Here is a 23,753-nt window from a genome sequence, read left to right on the forward strand (position 1 = left end):
TTGATTAATTGTTTTGGTAGGAAGCGGCTATCGACTAGCCGGTTTCTTTGATGATATCTAGTGTTTAATTTGTTTTTATTTCTTTATGATTTTGTGACTAATAAGTAGGAGGTATTGATAATGTTATGTTTCTAAGAATGGATTTATATTTTGGTTATGTTTAAATTCCTCTCTTCGGTTATCTGTTCTCTTTGATTATTAAGAAGCCTAACTTAGGAACCCTGGCTGTATGTGAAAATACAAATTACAGACGCATTCAAGTTAGTTCATTAAGCACGCTGGTACATTGTTCACGCTGATACATTCCAGTTCATGATGAACATAATGCACACAGAGAAAATATAACCAGCAACTCAAACGACCACCTAGTCAATCAGCATCGGAAGACCTGGCTGGTGTATACAAAGAGACATTGCCAGGGAGATGCTGAAATTATACCAACGAGGAGAAGGATACTTTTGGCAGTTAGATGCAGGTCAACTCTCTCCTAGTCGTACCTTTATAATCTAGATGCTACCCACTCGTCAAACTCAATCTCTTCTTATTGTTGTTTCTCGTTCAGTTTTTACTCATTGATATTCAACTTCTTGTAGCACACCCAAACGTACTTATCATTGATGGTGGAGGCCTCTGATGCAAATCTCGATTAACTCTATAGTGCTCCGATGTCTTAGAAATACGATCTGAAACGTCATCTTTTTAGCTTACTGGAAGCTGCCTGATATAACAAAACATATTTACCACTGACGAAAAAGGTCAAATTTGTTAGGTGGTGGTATTACAAGTTCAACCCAACCCCAAAACTACCAGTTTTTCATGCTTCTTTTTGTTTCAAAAATCTCTAGCCAAACTAAGGGACGGGCAATAGCCTCAAATAGCCCATTGATAGGCCAACTCCCTGCACTATGGTGATTTCCTAGTGGTAATCAAGGCAGTCGACTCGAATCAGTTCTTTTTTACGTCGTAGAGCCAAGACAAGTCGTCCAATTAATTAACTGGATCAGCTTTTACTAGGGACTAGTCGGTTGCATGTTAGGGTTGATCACCTGGGAAAGTATATTTGATGTTGATCCCAATTCAAGATAATCCAAAATACCTAATCTTTAAAGAAAGAAGAACAAAACACATGCAATTTAATTTAAAACACAGAATAATTAAGAAACCAAATCATAATCACTATCAATCAGTTAACCCAAACTACAATCGTCTTGACTACTCAAAAACATACTACTATCATAAACCTTATACTTGAACCAACATAAAAAGAAAAGAAGACCTTAGCTAGATGATCATCTAGTTTGTTTAGCTTTGAAATCATTCAAAAGCCCACTGGTTCTCCCTTCTGACCTCCTCCTCTTCTTCAGGGGTGAAGTCATTCTTGATGTTAAATGTCTTGCGGATCTCCTCCGCTGTCTTGCCCTTGATCATATCAGCAACTGTCTGGCACGTCAAATCCAGCAACTCTTTGATATTCAGATAATTCGCAGCCAAAATTAAATCGAACAATGTAGATTGATCGACCTTAACAAACTCAGCATCCCAGTTTTTAACCTCATCTTTTCCTTTCTCATCAGCATCACCATCATGTTTCCTGCAGTATTCAATAACTTTAGCCAAAATTTTGCTTGTGACATTGGGTAAAGGTATTCCGTTATCAGCACAATCATCTTCAATCATATGCTTAATGGTTTGAGATTGAAGAGCAACAGATTGTTCAACATCAAACGTTTCTCCATCGGAACTCTTCAAAGTTACCATCTTTGAAGTCGACATATCTATGAATTCAAGCTTGCAAAGAAAAAAAACTAGTAATTGAGAAAAAATCTTATGAACAGAGAAAGAAAAGCGAGACAAGGAAAAATTAGAACGTGAGAATTAACACCTTTGTGCACAAGTATATATAGGCCGTATGAAGTCTAGACTAATTAAGGAAACTTGAATAACAAGAATTCCAGAACCAAGTAGAAGTCTAGACTATATGGAAGTTGTCTTCGTTTGGGAAACAGAAGATTATATATTGTAAGACAAGTCTTTAGAAGTTGGATTTTGATGCCCAGATTAAATTACCCTGCCACTCGTTATGAGATCAACAAGACGGGTTGACCTTGCCATGCGTCCGTAGCTACCCTTAGCAAGACTTTGCTTCCCCTTAGCCTGGTTTCTGACTCCGCCGCTGTCATTCACTGCTTATAATCACACAAGTACCGGAGACGAGGTGAAACTGATTGGATTCGGGTTCGTCCGGAGTTAGATAACCCCTTAACTAAACTGGGTCATGAAATATATAGTATTCAGCAGTCCCAAAAGCAGAAACAAATTCTCCGACGCCTTCTATCTCTCTGCAACATCCGTGTTGCGTCATGAGTAATGCAGTCCAATGATTTTCAATTTCCAGAAAATGACTTGATTTTGTTTACGAATGAATGCAACTTATTAGTACCATTGTTCAACAATTTTCAAACAGTTTCCTGCTGGTTCATGACATTAACAGGGCCAGTTCCAATGCAATTGAAAATCATTAATATATTGACAATGTCAACATTTATTTGTCACTCATGCCCCCTTCAAAAAACCGAGAATGAGTCATTTGTCCAAATATTTTTGAAACATGGTTTAAATGGACGAGTAAAAATTTGTATGACTTATACTTAAAAAATAGCAAGGATACGACACATTCCCCATCAAACCAATACAGTAACAGCTGATTAGAGAAACTTAGCATCCGTATAAAAGGAGGACGTTTAGTAGTAGTTGTGTCTAAGTACCGACAGAACCGTCTTAAGCCTACCTCCTCAATTTGAATGTCGAATATCTCCCCTTCACTCCATACTTGATTGCCCTTGTCCTTCAATATATATAGATGAACCTTAACAGAACAACTACAAGAACCACGACGACTCCGATTATTATAACGATGACAGACTATCATTTCAGAACGTGCAACACAAGGACATCCTTTAAACTCCAGAAGATGATGATCAACCACCAAATCCCGGTGCTCATTAAGCCTCAACATCGGGGGTGTCAGACTAAATTCAGTTGGGAATTGAATGTGTCGCATCTTCTCATTGTGGATGTCGAAGGAGAGCAACATCTCAATTTTATCATTCTTACTCAAAGTTATCCTCCAAAAAAGATCACCCGCGCAGAGTGTGGCTTCTCGGTCAGTAACTATTGAAGCTTTTGGTAACATTGGATTAGGAAAAGGAGTAGATCCTGGTCGCGTGACCAGAGAAATACTAGTGACCATCTTTCTTCATGAACCAGTTCCTCCCAATGTAAGGACCATGCAAACAATCTCCTGATGATCGGCTTCTTTTGAATTACTACTAAAAAACTTCCTTCGGATCTAGGGAATTCCTTCGGATCCGCAAATGTTGATTTTTGGTGAAAGGCTCGGGGATGAACGCACTCTTTTACAACATTCAGAAGGAGAGTGCGGTATGTGTATGTGACTAACCTAATTAAGAAACATAAGATGATTATTATGCATAAATTAAACACAGTTTGGTTGTTGCGTGAGAGTACCTTTCTAAGAAACTTCCAAGTTCAACGTAGAGATCATTGCACGCATTTTTTTTCTGAAAGATGTTCATCCTTATCGAGCAGTGTTAGATTTGGAAAAATCCTTGGTACTGAGGGTGGCAAACATCAACGTGAAAAAACGGGTTAAATCCGATATTGACACAATCAGTACTCATCAAACCATATAACGGTTCACATTGAAAAACAGAACGATAGATAATACTTTATGAAAAAGCGACAATAAGAAATTCTATTCTCTAGGTATCAAAATCTCAAATTCTCTGTTGGCAATGTTAGGTTTCAGGATTCTGCAGCGACTAGGGATGTAGCTATGGCTATGACAGAATGGAGAACTCTTTCCTGATCCCGTAACGTCCCCACCTATCTGTAGTCTTTATTTCGGCTTTTGGTGCACGGTTCTAAAATCCGTGTCCGTCCAAAAAAAAGGAAACTCCCATTACTTGGTTCTCTTACCAGAAAAAGGAAATTCCCATTGCTTGGAACCGAGTTCAACTCATACTAAAATCCGAGACCGGCCAAAAAAAAGGAAATTCCCAGCAATGGAAGTCCAGATCCCAGACTAGTATAAATACACCTTGGAAGGTCTTCTTTTGCAATCACATTCCACAGCACTGCAGGGAGATAGATATACAAACACACTTTCTTAGCTTCCATAACAGATTTTAGTTTTGCGACCATCACTATGGAAGCTGCACCAGCGAAGATGATTACTCTGAAGAGCTCTGACGAACATATCTTCTTTATCGAGGAGATTACCATGACAGGCAATATCTTGGCGGAGGTAATCGAATACTACAACAAACACCCTGAGGTTGCGATTAGTGAAGTGAAGATGATTACTCTGGAGAGCTATGACGAACAGACCCTCCTTACCCAGGAGACTACCATCACAGGCAATATCTTGGCAAAGGTAATCGAATACAGCAACAAACACGCTGAGGTTGGGACTAGTGATGCGGATAAAAATATTTGGGATGAACAGTTTGTGAATTTCGATTTTGGAACAAATGCCCAGATGTTTTCAGACATGATGCAGGTTGCTGAATTTCTCAACATACAGGGATTGATAGAATTGATAACGCAGAAATCGGCTACATGGATGACTGGTAAGACAATAGAGGATATACGTCAGGCGTTCGACTTAACAGATGAAGAAGCCCAACTGACTCCTGAAGAAGATGAAGAGATTACTAGAAGATTAGAGATTATTAGTCGTAGGCGAAATGTTGGGGCCTTTGAATGATTAATTGTTTTGGTATAAATTAATTTGCGGGGAGCACGTAGGGAGGCTGGGATCGACTAGCCGGTTTTTTTTTTTGATGAAATTTAATGTTTAATTTGTTTTTATTTTTATACGAATTAGTGAGTAATGAGTTGGTATTCAAAGCTATCTTTCTAAGAATGAATTTATATTTTGGTTATACCCCTGCGCTGCTGATACATTCCAGTTCAGCAGCAATTAGCAACTCAAACGGACCCCCTAGTCAATCAGCATTGGAAGATCTGCCGGTCTTATAATATAAAGAAACATTGTTAGGTGTTAGAATACGGTCATCCAACTCAAAACCAATTGGCAATGAGTGGAGAGGCGCTAAAAGATTATAAATCGCAGGATTTTAAATAACTCAACTATGTGGGACTAATAATCTCAACACCAGGTACATGCTAAAATTATACTCACAAGGAGAAGATACTTTTGTCAGTTTTGATGCACGTCAAAAAAATCCAAGTCGCACCTTTGTTCTTTTTACCATGGTTTTTTTCTCTATGGATCTTGGAGAAATACCGTAGTAAGTAATTTACCGGCTTCTGAGGTAACTTATAACAGCCATTAGGAAGTGCAGCTTGACCACCTTGACCACAGCTAGTTGTCATCTCTATGTCAGAAAGAAGGAAACAAAAAAGGAATTGGGTGGTGATTTTCATTCACGGATGTATTTTTGTTGAGATTATGCACCTTTACTCAATTTAACCAGGACTCCCGTAGCTTAAGCAAGGTCCAAACAATCCTTTTTTTCTTTTTGAGCCCTTTCCAGTCAAGCCCGGTTAAAATTATTGTGAAGCTCTGGTAAGTTTAGTCTTTATACATTGTATTTTTTTTCTGAAGACCCTCCTGCTTATCAAATTTTAATTCCGCCACTGTGGATACCATAAGCAAGGCATAAGCAGAAGTCAAAAGCTTGTGGTTATAGAATTCATTCTTAAATTTCATTGCCAGTCTAACTTACGTAAGACCATAACGTGTTTGGACTTTAGTCCTTGGATAACACTTCAGAAATTATTTTTTAACTTCTAGAATCAAAAAATCCATAAGTTAGAAACAAAATCTAGAACTTAGCTTTTTGTGCATTAAGCTGTTTTTATTCCTGACTTATGATTTCTGAGATTGAGTTCTGCTTCTAGCATTCAATCAGGCTAGATATTTTTCTAGAAGTTGAAAAGTTACTTCTTAGAGCTAGCACTATGGAGAGGGGTATCCCTTCCCTATCCCTTTCCATCCTTCAAAACCCAAAAAAACCATCTACTATGGTCGCCCAGATTTGGTAGGGAAGGGATAGTTGGTGTATCCCTACAAGGCTAATCAAATCTGATCACCCTTGTAGGGATGGGAAATCGCACGGGTACTCAGTACGCGTATTATTTTACGCTTTACGCGTACTAACATTTAGTTTCCGTAAAACCGTTGATACGCGTAGTCAGTACGCATAGCTTTTTACACGGCTACTGAGCACGCGTTTCGAGAAATATATTTGTTTGACCTTTTCTCGTTCACACCTCTTTCACACCCGATCCTAACCATCCATAGTTAATAACGGCTCTATTTTCTACACCGTTAGATCCCAACGGTCATTTTTTCAAAATCCCTATAAATACCACCCTAATTATCTACTCAGACCACACCAAATCAATTGATTTCTTACTTTGTCCTTATTATATCAATTGATTTCTTGTTTCTCTTCATCTTACTATACGTATTTGGTATTTAGATTTACAAACCACCCAAAAAAAAAATTTATCTTAGTAGCTTTGAAAATGCTAATTAATTTTGTCGCACAAGAAGAGGTTGATCTTACTACTGCTTTTATTTATGTGAGTATGGACGGAATTGTTGGTTCGGCGCAAAAAAGCGCTCTGTTTTGGAAACGTATTCTTGAAATTTTTGTGCAACGCAATGGAAATCCATATGGAAGAGATTGGAAATCTCTAAAATCCAAGATGAGAAATATTAAAAAAGATGTCAAAGAATTCGTGTCCATTCTTAACGTTATATATCGGCAAACCAAAAGCGGTGCGAACCACGAAGATTTGGTAAATTTTAAGTTCTTCCGAATAATTGGTGATAATAGTAATAAACCTAATGTTTGTTATTTAATTTTTCAGACAAAATATGCTCGCCTTCAATTTCAGGAACAACATAATCAACATAATCAAATTTTATGTTATGAATTGTTTAGAGCAAAGGTCCCTGGATATAATTATGAACTAACTGTGAGTCAAAACAGTGAGTTGTGGGATAATCATCGTAACTTTGTCGTAGTCAAAGATGGTACGGAAGTTCTTCCCAATGGAGATAATCGTTGGAAATACAAGGAAAATGCACGTCCTATAGGAACAAAGAAAGCCAAAAAACTAGCCAGACAAAAGAAGGATCGTGAGCAAGGTATATATAGAGAAGATGATGAAGGAACATCTTCAGTTAAGATGGAAGAAGATAAGATCTTAAGGAAACACGATCAAGGAAGGAAAAAATGAGAATGGAACAAGAATCCCAATACCAAACTCTTTGGTGCTATACTCAACCATCGAGTTATCAAATGGAAGATCAAATCAATTTGCAAACGCTTCAACAACAGACTCATCAAATGCATCAACAACAAGTGCATTTAAATGATGACAATACAATAATGTGTATGGACCTTAGTCGTTTATCTCCGAATGAAAAACAATATTATCTACGCAAGCTAAAGGAGATTTTGAAGGGGAAGGGTATAATCAGCTTTGAAGATTCAGAAGATGCAGATGTAATCCAGCTCTAATGTTTTTATCTTTTATTGATTTTAGGTTTTTTTCTATAGTAAATGTTTAAATTAAAAGTGTTGTCTTAAATTTCTAGTTAGTATTGTTGTTATCTTAAAAGTGTTGTCTAAATTAATATCAATTGTTCTTTGAATTAATAAAATTTATGAATGTGTTGTAAGGAAACGATTTTCATATTCCAATTAATAACTTCATTAAACTAATATTCCAAAAGAAATTACAACAGATCATTACATTAAAATTAATAACTTCATTAGCACTTCATTAACCGGGTATCGCTCTGCCATTGTTTTTTAACATGGTCCACTCCAGGTATGAATACATTACATGTTATTGTTTTTGTTGGTGTGAGATTTGACGATCAATGCCGCTTTGATATGATAAAAATTTTCTCCTCTCCAGGATTTGTATGCTTTTTGTGCAGCGATTCTATCCCCTCTGGACTTATCGAGAAACTCATTGTACGCGATGCATAGTTTCTTAACATGAATTGTCCTTGAACAAATGTGGGATGGCTCATAATCAAAGCATGGTTGCTTGCCCGTCTGTTTAACATAAGGATCCCAACCAATATCAGTCCAGAATAGAGTATGATCTTTAGGATCTTCTGGAAATTCATCCTTGAGAAGGTAAAAGTTTATAATCCATTCCGTCTCTTCTTCAACATCCTTTAACCTTTCCCTCATTTGGAATTGTTTTTGACCTCGTCTGTTTTCCTCTTGTTTTTCTTGGTATTCCTTGAATTTTTCTTCGTATTTTGTTGATTTAGTGGTTCGCTTGCATCTTCTTAGAATATCTTCGACTGAGTTGGTAGTTCTTGATTGATTTGCCATTCAATAGATGTTTAGCTTTGAATTTAACCTCAAAGATTGATACTGCAAAGAATTGGTAGATTGTTGCTGCAAGGAAGAACGGGATATCTTCTTTATATATGATTAATTCCCAACAGCCATATTTCTAAAAGATCGAGTACAACGGCTATATTTTTAAAAAGTCGGGTCCAACGGCCATATTTCTTAGAAGTCGTGTCCAACGGCCATATTTTTAAAAAGTCGGGTCCAACGGCTATATATTTATTTCTAACAGTTCGAGTAAAAAAGGAAAACAAATAGTATGTGTGGAAGCAAAAGAGGTTTGTCCATGTTGTTTTATGGATAATCATAGTCTGCTTCAAATCCCATGGATATATACAAAATTTCCATAACGAGGTTGCACCGGCACTAGGAAGGTTAAAGAGTCGATACCAGAGAAGATAAGGTATTTGGAATGTGAGTATGTTAAATGTCAGGGAGAAGCACAATGTTTGGAGGATGCAATGAAAAATGCAATCAAACAAGAAAAAGTTGAAGAACTCTGTCAGGACTTGAAACTAAAAGGAAAGGTGAAGTTTGAATGCACCAAAAGGATTCCATGTGAAACTGAGGGTTGTTATTTCTTTATGGAAATGCACCGGTCAAGTGCAAAGAAAACTTTGGAAAACGTTACTGGAGATGCCTTGAGTGTGGAATGATAGCATGGGCTGAATAAGTGTTGTTATGTTTTAGTTCAATCTAGAGTTTGAATATCAATTGATGTAATGTGTTTTTTTATAATTAGTATGTGTATGTTGGAGTTTAAATGTGATGAACATGATGTAATATGCTTCTACAATAAATAATAATAGTTATTTTCATATTCATATGATTAACGATTACATTAAGCATATGCAACTAGCATTTAAACCAAAAGGCGACCCTATTAGACGAGTTATGTCTCGTGAGGGTTTACAGAGAGATATACCCACAAAACCTATCATTATTTAAATTATTTATTATTCATCTGATGATTCAGAGGATGAATATTCAAAGAGGGAAGGGTTATACTTTGAGAAACTATTTTTCAGAATCACATAGCAGTTAAAAAATGTAAAAGGTTTCCCCTTCTTTTTCTCGTAACTCTCCAAAGCAGAATGCTCCTACAAAAAAAAAATGTAACCGGTAAGTTTCTTACGATTTCCGAAGGTACTCCTGCCCTCCATAGATATAAGGTTCTCTGTGTCGATACGTATACTTTCACGTCTGAAGTGATAACGTTTAACCTTCTTTTCAGATACTTAATTGTTCTTTCATTAGGATTCCCGTTATGTATAGTCAACCTTTGTAGCAATTGCTCTAAAAGATTAGTGTTATTTAGTTGTTCATCTTCTTCTTCATTCACTAGATGAACATCAACCCATAAGGTAACTATCAATTCATCATCCTCTGGAGCTAAACCAACCATAATTAATAAAGAAAAGTGTTGTAGATAATAACTTAGACAAAAATAAGCATTTACAGTTTGAAGATGGAGAAAAGAATAATATGTTCATGTCTGAAAAACAATATGTGAAATAAGACAACATTTCATAATTAGATTCAAGTCAGATTGGTGTCAATACTTACAGGGAGATCCGACAATTCTGAATTTACCTTGAAGCACTCCAAAAGCACGCTCAACATCCTTTCTTTTAGCCATTTGATACTTGTTGAACCTAACAAAGTCGGGAATGTCCAATGTCTAAGAAAAAGCTTGTACAATTGTAGTCAACTTTGGATAGATACCATCGGCTAAGAAGTAACCCATATTGTATTGGTGACCGTTGATGACATAATTGCATGGAGGTGCTACACCCTTTAGCATGTTATCAAAAAGGGGTGAGTGTTCCAACACATTCAAATCGTTGTTTGATCCAGGCATTCCAAAAAAGGCATGCCAAAACCACAAATCATATGATGCCACCGCCTCTAATACCAAACTAATCTCTTTATCTTTACCCCGGTAAGTTCCTTGCCAAGCTACCGGACAATTATTCCATGGCCATTGCATACAATCAACACTACCAAGCATTCCAGGAAAACCCCGGTCGGCATTCTCAGCTAGCAACCTCTGAACATCTTCAGGAGTGGGTTCACGCAAATATCTTGCTCCAAAAGTCATGCAAATGGTGTGGCAAAATATTTTAGATACTTCTATATTGTGGTAGCACCCATTCGAGTGTAATCATCAACATTCTCAGCTGGCGTACTTTTGCATAAACATTTCATCACCGCAACTAATTTCATATGCGGAGAATGCCACATAGTACCGGTTGCATCCGGACGTTGAGCCCATTCTGGATCCACTTCAAGCAATTTTCCTAACAATTTCTCGAATAAGTCTTCACTCATGCCTAGACGTTGTTTGAATTGTCTAGAGGTATAACCGGTTCCAGACGTAAAATAATCATTCATCATTTTGACATCATGCCACACTCGATCACGCGTTATTACACTACGTGTTTGTACCTCCCTTGGTATGGGTTGTCTAATAATACGCAATCGTTCATCCAAACATAATTGTGTAAACATTAGCAAAGCTTTATCTTCTTCATCACTATCACTAGAAGAATCCAAATAGATTTCGTATTTAACTCTCGCATAAGAACGCATTAGACTCATTATGCACCTTAACACACAAAAAAAAAACACTATCAATTTGTGTATACCATACATAAATATAAGTCTACATTGAGATGGTAGTTTAATTCATTTCATTCAACATAAATCAAGACATGCAACAAATAATCATAGATTTTCACTAAATATATGTTTCAATAACGTTATTGAATTGCATACCACATACCCAACCAACCTAATATCAAGAATTTCATCAAAATTAAAATCAAAATCAAATTAATTTGAAACCCTAACATTAGAATTACTCGCCTTTAGATGGGTTGTTGGATGAAATTCGAAATTGAAGAATGGATTTGTTTCACCTTGTAGTAACCATCAAACCCTTTTAATCTAAGCAATAGAATCGCAATGAATCAACATGAAAATCGAAAGGGGGTAAGAGGGGTTTTGAGAGGATGAAAGGAAGAGAAGAAGAAGAAATAGTCGACTGAACCTTGTTTCTGTCTTCTTAAACCTATGAAACGCGTAATGAGTACTCATTTCCTGGTCAAGTCAACGAGTTGACCTATACGGGTACTCAGTACGCGTATGACACTATTCATATGGGTACTGAGTACACGTCTCATGTAGGGAAGGGATGAGAGAGAACCATAGCAAAACTGCCTTTCAAGTGCCATCCCTTCCCTACATTTGAGGGATCGGGAAGGGATGATGATACTAACCATAGTGCTAGCTCTTAAGGTATTATCCAAACATGTTCTTAATCATGCATCTATTTTCCTTCCAAAAAAAAAGTGTTGAAAAAAGGAAAATGAAAAGAAAAAAGGAAAATGAAAAGAAAAAAAGAGATGAATTTCAAATCTAAACAATCTAATACGGCGTATTGTTCTCAATCGATTATACTCATCTAGTACAAGCCAAGTAATGGGTATTGAATATTTTTCTATTTTAATTTGGATATTATTTGCTCAAACCTAGTTATGGTACCTAATTTTAACTTCGAGTTTATCTATATACATTATTTTATTTTACCTTGAAACCATAAATCACCAACACGACCTAATGTTTTTGCATGTAAACCTCTTAAGTTACATACATAACCTATATCCGTCGAACTCGAACCAGGAATGCTAGGTTGATATTTATTCAGAGTAAAATGGAATGATGATTCTTGTAAGATTCTAGCATTGGAATAGGAGAGAGTTAAAGTTGGTCCCACTTTCTCTCTCTCATAGGGTACATTACCTAGCATTTTGTCTACGGTACACCAAGTATTTGTTGCTTGAAATTATCATCTAAAGTTTATTTCAAATCTAAAACGATCATGCTCATCATTTTGATGGTACAACTGCGTCAAGTGCATAATTGACATACTAGTTCTCTTAGACATATTTAGACAAATTATGGAAACGCCTTAATTCTTTAACTCGGTACACACGAAGGAGATAGAACCTATAACGCTATTAATTGTATTTCCAAATCTTGTAAGGGTCAAAATATTTGTCAGTGAACGGCCGTCGATCCCAACAAAGACAAACAAAACAAAAGGAATCTTTAACCAGACAGAAAACACATCAAGTGTTCCTAGTCTTTTTTTCTTACTCGAGCATTGAAGTGTCTCTGCATGCGGATACAATCAATCTAAAGCAGTGTTGTCATGGTAGAGATTTTTATCTTAACAACCGCATTAGATATCCAAACAACCACAATGATGAAATCAAAATTTATCAAATATATATCCCGATATGTTTACAATAATCCTAACCCTCTCAATAAAAAAAAATAGCAAAAGCTCACAAGGAAATTATTAAAGAAAAAGCCAAAAAAACCGAATGAGGAGACTATGTCAAAACCTCGATACATAAGAGAAGACAAAAAATATAATTAAAGCATGTTACACTTATCTAAGCCGATACGAAGACAGACTCGATCAGTCAACTCCTAAAGCTTCTTGTATAAAATATGGTGGCTCATTTCACCATTGAGATCTTGTAGAGGATCTCATTTTGCCAAGATATCATCCACCGCATTAGCTTCTTTGTAAATATGGGAATACCTAAATTATATAGAAGATATGAAACTCAAACAGTATTAAAAAATCAGGAATATTTTTCAGTATCTTTTTTTTTCTAATAATAAAAGAGAAGAGAAGCTCAACTGAGCTACCTGCTCAATGCAACAATAGGGTGATCATCTGGGATATGGCTAGCACCCCTCAAAATAAGATTTGAGTTATTAGAGTTATCCATAAGTTCATGGTTTGGAGTAAGTTGTAAAGTTGTCCATAGAGATTGAAGGTTAGGACCTTTCCAGTTTAAGTTTTGAAGGAAGGGAGAGTGACTAGATAGTGTAGCTAAGTTGGCAGAAGTAGATTTTTGTTGTGGAGCTAGCTTGATGAGCTTGCCTAAGACAAAGTCTATTGCTTTAAAATTCCTGTCTTCACTTTGAGTATAGTCTCCTTGAAATTTTTCCTGAACTTCTAATTGGTAACCTGTCTGAATGGCTTGTAGTATTCCTTTTTCCTCTGCTGCAAAATCAATGTTGGTTTGATGCATTTCCTTGGCCCAGGTCAGTGCTAGATGAGCTCCTCTGCTTTCTCTGCCTGCTCTGCTGAAACTAGTTGTAATGTCTTTGATGTTCCTTGCTCCCACGCATTGTCCTGTGAAAGACATTTTCATAAAAGCATAGTTAGTATAAGATGATAAATTATTATTAGCCATATTATTGTTCACTTCCAAGATGTGTATACTAATAGTTATTCCAAAATTTCCTCTATTGTTTCTGGTCAGATTTCTAGGTCTTAGGTTCTGATCATTGGGATTTTCCTGGTAATAGAGATTGTTCAGAATATACTCTGGGTTATGATTAACTCTATTGAAAGTGCATAGATGTTGATTTATCTTCAGAGCAGTGGCAGCAACAGAAGGATTTATGTTTCTTAAGACCCAAACACATCTAATTTTCCATATGAACCAGCAGATAGTAGCATAGGTAGCATTCCAGCTAGCAGAGGGATTGTTAGCGTGAAACCAACTGTTGCACCAGTCATGGAAGAAACTATAAGTAGAGAAAAGATGATGATTTTCCCAAAATAGTTTTGCCCAAACATCAGAGGCGGCTGGGCAAGCCAATAAACACATGAGTGATGTCTTCAGGAGCATTCTTGCAGAAGGTGCATCTAGGATCAATATAGTTTAATATGCTAGCAGATTTGGCAATTGTTGGGAGAATGCCATGAGCACATTTCCAGGTGAATAACTGAATAGTAGGAGTGGTGTCAAGTCTCCAGATTTGCTTCCAAGGAGCTATGAAAGTGTCATTAGTATATTTATCATTAATTTGCTTGTCATATATGGATTTGACAGTAAATTTCCTTGTATGGGTTAAGCTCCATCCTATGGTGTCTTCAGCATTGGGGTTATGATGTGTCTGTATAATGAGGTTTTGAATATCTTGAGTGAACCAGAGAGCTAGAATGTCAGTGTCCCACTCTCCATGGGTATTGAAAAGTTTATTGATTGTTTTGAGGCTTGAAGGGCATTGGGGGGGGGGGGGGGGGGGGGTGTTGGATAATGTCAGGTAGTTTATCAATCTATCTGTCTTCCCGAATGTGGATATTTGTGCCATCACATATCTTCCAGATGTAGTATTTTTGAATGCAAAAAATTACTTCCAGAATTCCTTTCCATATCCAGAATCAAAATATTTTGGCTTGGTATCCATTGTGATAACTTCATGATTTGGGTAATGAGATGCCCTCATTGTGCTTCTCCAGGGAGAGTTTGGTTCTTCAATCAATCTCTAAGCAATTTTGGAAATCATTGATAGATTGCAGTATTCCATATTTTTGAACCCCAGGCTCCCTAATTCCTTTGGTTTGTTGACAGCATCCCAGGCAATGTAGAATAATCCTTTAGATTTATCCTTCTCTTTATTCCAGAAGAAATCCCTTTGTATGGCATTTATCTCTTTACAAGTACCTTTTGGGATCTTGAAACGGTTCATTTGGTATATGCTGGAAGTAGAGGTGACAGTTTGGATGATAGTAACTTTTCCTGTTGTTGATAGTTAGTCTTCCAACCAGCCAGTCTATGTTTTAATTTTTGCACACAAGGCTTGAAAGCTTGAACTTTGCTTCTATTGGTGAAGAGGGGAGATCCCAAGTACTTATCTGTGTTGTTGATCCTTTGGACATGCATTGTTGCACTAATGTTGTCAATAATGTCTGGAGCAGTGTTTTTGCTGAAGAATATTCCTGATTTGGCAAAATTTATCAGTTGTCCAGAGGATTGTCCAAAGTCTTGGAAAATTTTGATGAAGTTATGACATTCTTCCATATTGGCTTTGCAGAAAATCATGCAGTCATTAGCAAAGAGAAGGTGGTTAATGGAAGGAGCTTCATTGCAAAACTTTGTTCCATGTATAAGGTTCTGAGATTCAGCAAAGATTAGATATCTAGAAAGCCTCCATGCATAATAAGAATAGATAATGATATAGAGGATCTCCTTGTCTGAGACCTCTAGTTGGTTTGAAGAAATTTACTGGAGATGTACTGGTGGATTAGGTTGCACCATTGTGTGCTGAAGCCCATTTGAGTCATAACTTTGAGAAGAAATTCCCAGTTGACCCTATCAAAAGCTTTTTTCATATCAATCTTAATGCCCATAGTACCACTTACTCCTTTTTTCCCTTTTCTAGTATTCATATGGTGAATTAGTTCATGATCTATGTCTATGGTGTCAGAGATTTGTCTTTCATGGATGAAGGCAGACTGGAAACGGGATATAATCTTGGGTAGAAGGGGTTTTAGTCTTTGAGCCAGAAGTTTGGATGTGATTTTGTAAGTGGTATTACATAAAGATATAGGTCCAAATTGAGATGGGGTGTTAGGATTTTCAGTTTTTGGGATGAGGGAAATGAAAGTAGAATTCATCTCTTTAAGGAGGAAACCACAAGTGAAGAATTTTTGAAACATGTTGATGATATCTTCACTTACAACTTCCCATTTTTATTGGAAAAAATTTGGTGGGAATCCATTAGCTCCCGGGGCCTTGTCCCCTGCCATGCTAAATAGAATATCTTTGATTTCCACGGCATCTGGAGTCCTTAAGAGATTACTATTCCCAGTGTTGGTTATGGTGGAAGGAATGAGGTTTCTGAGGGATTGATGGTTATTGGTTCAGTTGTGGCCATGTTAGCAAAATGATTTGTGAAGCAATTTGTTATCTCATTACTATTATGAAGCTAAGTGTCATCTTCTTGTTGTATACAAACAATTTTATTTCTTATGTATCTTTTCTTGGCATAAATATGAAAGAAGCTGGTGTTTTTATCTCCAAGTTTGATGAGATGGTCCCTGCTTTTGATCTTCCAGAAACTTTCTTGGATATTCTGCCAATGTTCAACTTGCTTCTTAGCATTTCTGATAGCCTATCCTATATTATTGTTAAATTAATTTTTGGTTATCCACTCCAAGTGTTGGAGATTGTCTTCTAGATTTCTCTTGATGTTGCCATATATTTCCTTGTTCCACTTCTTTAATTTGACTTTAATGTCTCTTAACTTCCTAGCAATCTTGACAGCAAGAGAACCTTTGTGCTGAGTCTTCCAACATCCTGCAATGATCTCTTTACAATCTTTGTGGTCTAACCAGGGACCAAATAATTTGAAAGGAATATGTCCCTGTCTCCAGTTAGGATTGGTGTTGAGAAGGATGGGATTATGATCAGACACAATGGCAGAAAGGTTGGAGATGGTGGAATTTTGGTGGGTTTCAAGCTAGCTTTCATTGGCAAACCCTATGTCTAGTCTTTCTTCTGTAAGATGGTGACCCATTCTTCTATTAGTCCATATGAAAGGACATTCAGTATATCCCAAATCAGTAAGATTAGTTGCTTCCAATTTCTCCATAAAGATGTTAGCTTCATAAGAATCAATAGGATGCTAACTGAATTTTCATGATCATGTAAAACAAAATTCAGGTCACCTATTATCAACCAAGGCAGAGTGTTAGTCTTTGTAGTTGCAGGAAATCCCACACTACACCCCTCATATGATTTCATTATTAATCAACTCATTTTAGGTTTATAATCTTAATTTTATTAATCAATCTTTGAATATTCTTACAAGAAAAGTAAAGAAATCAAGAATGATCTCTGCTCTAGACTTTCTCTCTCCTATTTACTTGTTTCTTACTCAAAAAAGATCTCTCTCTTCTCTTTACCACTCGAACGACTATTTATAAGGAAATACATAGTGGATGACAGCTAATCTGTCCTTTATTTTCGGGTATGGTTTGCGACATTCTCGCAACCTTACAAATGTTAAATTCGCAAACTCTCTAATTTTCGCAGGACTATCACATCTTTCTCGTGATCTTAGGTGACGTCATTTATTATATTCTTCCTGAAATTGTTCTGCGACGCTATTGTATTGTGTTGTTGATAATTTCGCTGAAATATTGTCGTTGCGAGATTATGATCCTACATCTTGCCTCTTCTCATATCTTTTCTGCGAAGTAGAGAATGATGTGAGAAATGTCGCAGCTGTTCTCCTCTTCATATTCTGCATTTATCACACGTATTCTTTCTTCCATTTATTTCTCGACACGTCTTTTGTAACCGTTGCTTTTTAACCGCTTATATCTTTCCGTATTAATCGTGTTTATTTTCTCGAGGAGAAATTCCCTCTATATATATTCCTTCTCACTCTCTTTTTTCTTTCTTTTTATTTTCTCTGCAACTTCATCGTTCTTCTGCAAATTCCATTATTGCAACTTTTCTTCTTTCTTCTTCAATCTTTTTAAGTTTTTCTTCATATTCATACTATTTCTTCTGCAGATCTTCATAGTTCGTAATTTTCTTTGAAACAATCTCCCCGCTATTGTCTTCTATGGATTCATCAAGGTTAGTTTTCTTTTTTCTTTTTTATGGGTTTTGCTGAAATTGATCTTGTTTATTGCCTTATTTGATGTTGTTTATGTGATTCCCATACTTTTGTTATTTCAGCAAAAGCGCCTCCAACACTAGATTTACAGTTCAGAACCCTAACATTCCCAAATCGCAGCATAAGGTTGTTGCGCATAAAAGAAAGTCTGCGAATGAGAAGGTAGTAAGAAACACTATCCTTTTCAAATAACAATATTGTTGCCTATGTTTCTTATCTGGATTCCAATTCGCAAGGTGATAAAGATGTTAATAAACCTCTCAAGAAATCTCGCCACCTTAAAATTGTTCCAACTTTTGTTCCCTTCCACTTACTCATCTCTTCTAAATCTTCTGCGACATCTTCGCAAGATAAACCTTTATCTCCAATTCGCGAAAAAGCTTCCTCAGACTTCATTTCTTCAGCTGACCTCTCAATGATTGAAACTCCCCTTGTTGATCCTGCTGTGAATGAAACCTCTTCTCTTACCATTGAGAATGTTTCTCAACCTTCTATCTCTACCAGTTCTCTACCTAAGCCTCTTCCTCTTTCGAAAGAAATCGTGTAAGGGATAGATATTGCCTTCAAAGTTTTATCTGAAGTTATGGATGATGTCAAGAAGTCTTTTATTGATCCTATCAAGTCTAATGTTTGCGAAATTCTGAGCAAGCATTTGGGTTCTGATAGAGCTGCTTCGCAGACAGCTTTGGAAAAAGAATGTAATGCTCTTCGTCTCGAAAATCAGAAGCTTTAGAATGTTTTACTGGATCGTGACAATCTTCGCAAGAAGAATGATGAATTGAGAGGTATGATTTTCTTATCTGTGTCTTTAATTTGCCTTTTTAATGGTTTTATCCTTCCCATATTTAATTATCCTTGAAATCCCTCTTTCGCATGTTAAGTTTTAAACCAGAAACGAATAATGGAGAGATATCAATTTGAATCTATTGTTGAAGAAGCCCGTGTTGATAAAGAAATCTTGATGGATCAATATAACCAATTAGATAACCTCTATTCATATTCTCTTGATCATATAAATAATCTTCCCAATGAAAATACCCAACTAATTCAAAGACAAGATTTATTAAGTAATGAAGTATCTCGTCTTTCTAATTCTTTAACTAAAGCTAATTTAGGGATGGAAACTTTATCAAATGAGAATAAAACCTTACGCCAAGAGAAGAGAACTTATTTAAACAAGATGGTGATATCTTCGCAACAACTTAGTATTCTTCAAAAAGTATGTGATGACCAAGAGCAATCTCTTCGCTCTTTGAGAAATGAACTTAAATAAGTAACAGAGTCATCTACCGCTGAAAGAGATACACTCATTCAAGGTAGAATAGCTTTAAGTGTAAAGGCGAATCAGCTTAAAGAACAATATTCCAAATTAGAAGAATATTATTCTTCTCTTGCGAAGAAAAATGCCTTTCTTATTTCTAAAGAGAAAAATCTTCAGTCTCGACTCAAAGGTTTAGTTGGAGATAAATTTGATGACGCAATGGACCGTTGGGAGAATAGTTGTTTGTCCTTGATTCAACACCTTATTTCGCAAAAGGAAGGTAGTCATAATAGTTTGACTGCCTTAATTATCTTTTCTTTGTCATATCTCTCTGAATTCTTTATCTTAATGAAATTTTGTATTCTATCTTTCGCAGAGTCTGAGAAGAATCTTCATTCTTCCATTTCTGTTTTGGAGGCTAAATATGCCAAAATTCACAAAGAAAATGCATTGCTCGTCTCTACCATTACTGGTTCTCACGACCGAGCAGAAAGAAGACTTGATTATCTTGCTTATTTTAAGGATATTCAAGATAGGAATCATCAGAGAGCACTTCTTCGCCAAGTTCATCTCCGGGCTGAAGTCCTTGTAAATGACATTTTATTGTCCAAATCTCTCCTACATCAATTGATCCTTTAGAAGTAGATGATGATGAAGTTCCTCGTCCTGCTGATAGTGATTATGATTACGAAAGCGGTGCAGAGGATAATTTTTGGAAGATGAAGAAGAGATTCCTTCTAAAGAAGCATCTGCTGGTGTTAATCAAATGAGAAAGAAATTTCTCCTGAAGAAGTAATTGCTGATAATCAAGATGCTAGTCAAGGCGAAGATCAAAACCGAAATGAAGGAGAGGCTTGCGAGAATATTGGCGAAGAATTTCTGTTATCTCCTGCTACTGAAATTAATACTGAAGCTTGAGCTTCTTATCTAGCTTTGTCTTCTTGAACTGTCTTTTTATCACTTTTGCGAGTTACATTTTTCAACCAACTTTGGAATCAACTTTTTTTTAATATTTTGTTGATGAGAAAGATAATGCTTCTTGTGTATTGATTCCCATACTTGCCTCTCATTATCTTTCTTGCAAAAAATAATCTGTTACGAATACTTATAAATATTTTGTTTTATCATATGGTCTTTTTTGCCTTCCTAATTAAAGGTCTTATTATGCCACCTCTTGTCATTGCGACAAAATCGCAGGACGTCCTTGCACTTTCATGCAAAAACCCATTGATCTTGCCTTAACTTTTTCTTTTGTATTATGGCCTCTTCAGGAATGTTGCGACAATATGACAGGCCTAAATATTCTTGCGAAAATAAAGCCCCATGACATTGCCGTCTTGCGACGAAATCGCAGGACGTCTTCGCACTTTCATGCGAAAACCCATTGATCTCGTCTTATTTTCTTTTGTATTATTGCCTCTTCAGGATTGTTGCACAAATATGACAAGCCTTAATATCCTTGCGAATAAAAAGCCTCATGACATTTGCGTCTTAAGACACTTATCAGCTCCCTAATGGAGGGTGCCGCCCTTATCCCCCCTGGTTCCCCTTCAAGGAGGCGTACTTCTACCATACAAGGTTAGCTCCTCCCATCCAGTCTTAACAACAACCAGTTTTTTCGCAGCCTCTTATCCCTTTTACCTATAGGGCTTATGGTTACGAGACTGCACCCTAAGTGGGGTTTTCTTCAGGCCGAGTGCAGTATAAGCCAAGACTTGTCAAGAATGGCAAGGTACGCTTCAAACGTCCCTGGCACTCTTGACTCAACCGTGTACCTCGGCGCCTTGATCATATCTGCACTCCTTGGGAGAGTCCTTATTACCTTAGTCGCCCAACCCAAGTCATATGCTTAAGCTGAGAATCCAAGGTGCCTCTCCCGGATGGGCTTTATTGACCCCAAATCTCCATGACTCAGGTTCCGGTGGCGGTGTAGCCTTTCCCTGAGCCATGCAACAGGTACCCCCTAATATGACGTACTTTAGGTCTTACATTTGCCTCTTGCGAAATTTTATTCGCGAACTAGGGTGTACGCCATAAAGGTTCGCCCCTTTCTTTTATGTCATTGTTCTGTGATTATCTCTGCGAAAATTTCGCACATCATGATCTTTTTTGATATGAGTAATCTTGCAATTATTCTTTCAGAATCCATAACTTCTCAAAGCTTCTTACGGATAATATCTTTTTAAGTACAACCTGTTCCATGGTCTGTAATCTATGACCAACATCTTCCTTCTGGATCCATTAATCTATAAGCTCTGTTCCAACTATTCCTTAATGATGTAAGGTCCATCCCATTTTTTCGCTAATTTTCCACCATTTTCTCGCTGATATATTGGTGTTTCTCGCAGAACTAAATCTCCTGGTTGAAATTCGCGTATTTTGACACGTTTATTATATTCTCGGGCTAATCTTCGCTGATAATTCTCCATATGTTGTAAAGCTTTTTCTCTTCTTTCTTCTAATTCATCAAGTTTATTTAAAATCAAGCCCGCACTAAGATTTTTCTCCCAAGCTTCTCTTTTTGTTGTCGGAATAACAACTTCTGTTGGTAACACCGCTTCAACTCCGTATGTTAAACAAAAAGGTGACATTCCAGTAGCTTCTCTTCTAGTTGTATTATAAGCCCATACTGCATTATGTACTTGTTCGCACCATGCTCTGTGATGTCCTTCCAATTTCTTCTTTAATATATCTGCAATTGTTTTGTTTGTTGCTTCTACTTGCCCATTAGCTTGTGGATACAAAGGAGTAGACTTTCCACATTTTATCTTGAATGCATTAAGTAGCATTTCTATATTCTGTCCTTCAAATGTTTCCCATTATCAGATACCAACTGTGCAGGAATTCCGAATCTGCAAATGATATTTTCGAATATGAATGTAAAGATATCTTTGTCGCGAATATGTACTGCCTTCACTTCTGTCCATTTTGTGAAATAATCTGTTGCGACTATTAAGTATCTTCTTTGTCCAGATCCTGGTAAAAATGGCCCCACAATATCTAAGCCCCATTTCCAAAGGCCACACACTGGTTGAAGATGACAATGGTGCTCCAGGTGCATGTATTTTCTTTCCATGCCGCTGACAATCTTCGCAACGTCTTGATATTTGTTTTGCATCTTCATGCATGTATGGCCAGTAATAACCTTGCATTTTTGCTCTATGTGCCAAAGATCTTCCTCCACTATGATTGCCAGCATCCCCACTATGTAACATTTTTAGCACCTTTTCTCCTTCCTCTCGTGTCAAACATCTGAGTGATGGTCCATTAAAGGATTTTCGGTATAGCAACCCATCTCTTAATTCATAATTCGTTGCACGGCTTTTTAACTTGTGTGTTTCCAATCTATTTCTTGGTGTTTCTCCTTTCGCCAAATATGCATGAAGTTCCATTCTCCAGTCTGCGATATTGTTCATTTGTTCTTCTTTCTTCTTTTATCTATTATCATCACATCCACTTCTTCTTCTTCTTTATTGATTGATGGTGACAGAAGTGTTTGTATTTTTATGCATCTCGCAGTTGGATCTGTCATCATGCTTGAGATGAAAGCAAAAGCGTCTGCGAGTCTGTTATCCTTTCTTGAAATGTGCCTCCATTTTATTTTTGGGATTTTCGCTGACAATTCTTCAACCAGCTTCTTGTATTTCTTCAAGGATGGTTCATTTGTAGTATACTCTCCCTTTATTTGGCGAATAACTAGCTGCGAATCACTAGTGATCCTGGCATTTTCTAGTTTCATTTCTATTGCGAATTTTAAGGCATGTATCACAGCTTCATATTCTGTTTCATTATTAGTGGATGCAAATTCCAATCTGAATGAAAAAGCCATCTTTATTCCTTCTGGCGAAATTAAAACAATTCCAACTCCATTTGATGATCCATCTACCAATATCCCATCTATTTGGTTCTGTTAATAAATCTTTTGGATCTCCATGCTTCTTCTACATCCATCATTTCTTCTACTGCTTCATCTTCTTCTAAAGGAAATTCTGCCAAGAAATCTGCAACAACTTGTGATTTTGGTGAAGACAAAATTTCATATTTAATATCAAAGTGGCCTACTTGTGCATTCCATCTCTCCACTCCCTGATCTTTTAGAATTCTTCATCACTGATTCAATTGGTACTTTTGTTAATACCTTTATCTTGTGTGCTTGAAAGTATATGCGGAGCTTAAATGATGCATAAACTAATGCTAAGATTAACTTTTCAATCTTTGAGTAATTCTTCTCGGCAGTATTAAAAGTTTTGCTAATGTAATAAATGGGTTTCTCCCTCCTGCGTCTACTCGCCAACACTTAATGCATGCGACGTCGTCGCAAGATAGATCAATAATTCTTCTCCTGATTCTGCTTTTTGTAAAATAGTTGTATTCATAAGATGTTCTTTGATTCCTTGAAAAGCTTTTCACATTCATCAGTCCATTTAAATTTCGCACCCTTCTTGAGTATATCGAAAAAATATTTGCATTTGTCTGATGATCGCGAAATGAATCTCCCCAGCGAAGCTAGAAGCCCATTCAACTTCTGTACATCTTTTATTGTTGCTGGT

General features: G+C 36.7%; 3 protein-coding genes across 3 annotated transcripts; 1 reads left to right on the forward strand and 2 right to left on the reverse strand.

The window, feature by feature from the left end:
* Positions 1-1,314: 1,314 nt before the first annotated feature.
* Positions 1,315-1,773, reverse strand: LOC113338625 (SKP1-like protein 1B). The gene has a single exon (XM_026584007.1). The coding sequence runs from the start codon at positions 1,771-1,773 to the stop codon at positions 1,315-1,317; it is 459 nt and encodes a 152-aa protein (XP_026439792.1).
* Positions 1,774-4,228: 2,455 nt separating this feature from the next.
* LOC113272578 (SKP1-like protein 1A) lies at positions 4,229-4,789 on the forward strand. Its single transcript, XM_026522393.1, has one exon. The coding sequence runs from the start codon at positions 4,229-4,231 to the stop codon at positions 4,787-4,789; it is 561 nt and encodes a 186-aa protein (XP_026378178.1).
* A 5,782-nt stretch (positions 4,790-10,571) lies between these two features.
* LOC113272582 lies at positions 10,572-11,039 on the reverse strand. The gene has a single exon (XM_026522398.1). The coding sequence runs from the start codon at positions 11,037-11,039 to the stop codon at positions 10,572-10,574; it is 468 nt and encodes a 155-aa protein (XP_026378183.1).
* Between the last annotated feature and the right edge of the window lie 12,714 nt (positions 11,040-23,753).

Source organism: Papaver somniferum, chromosome 1 (assembly GCF_003573695.1).
Source record: "Papaver somniferum cultivar HN1 chromosome 1, ASM357369v1, whole genome shotgun sequence".
NCBI classification, from domain to species: Eukaryota; Viridiplantae; Streptophyta; class Magnoliopsida; order Ranunculales; family Papaveraceae; genus Papaver; species Papaver somniferum.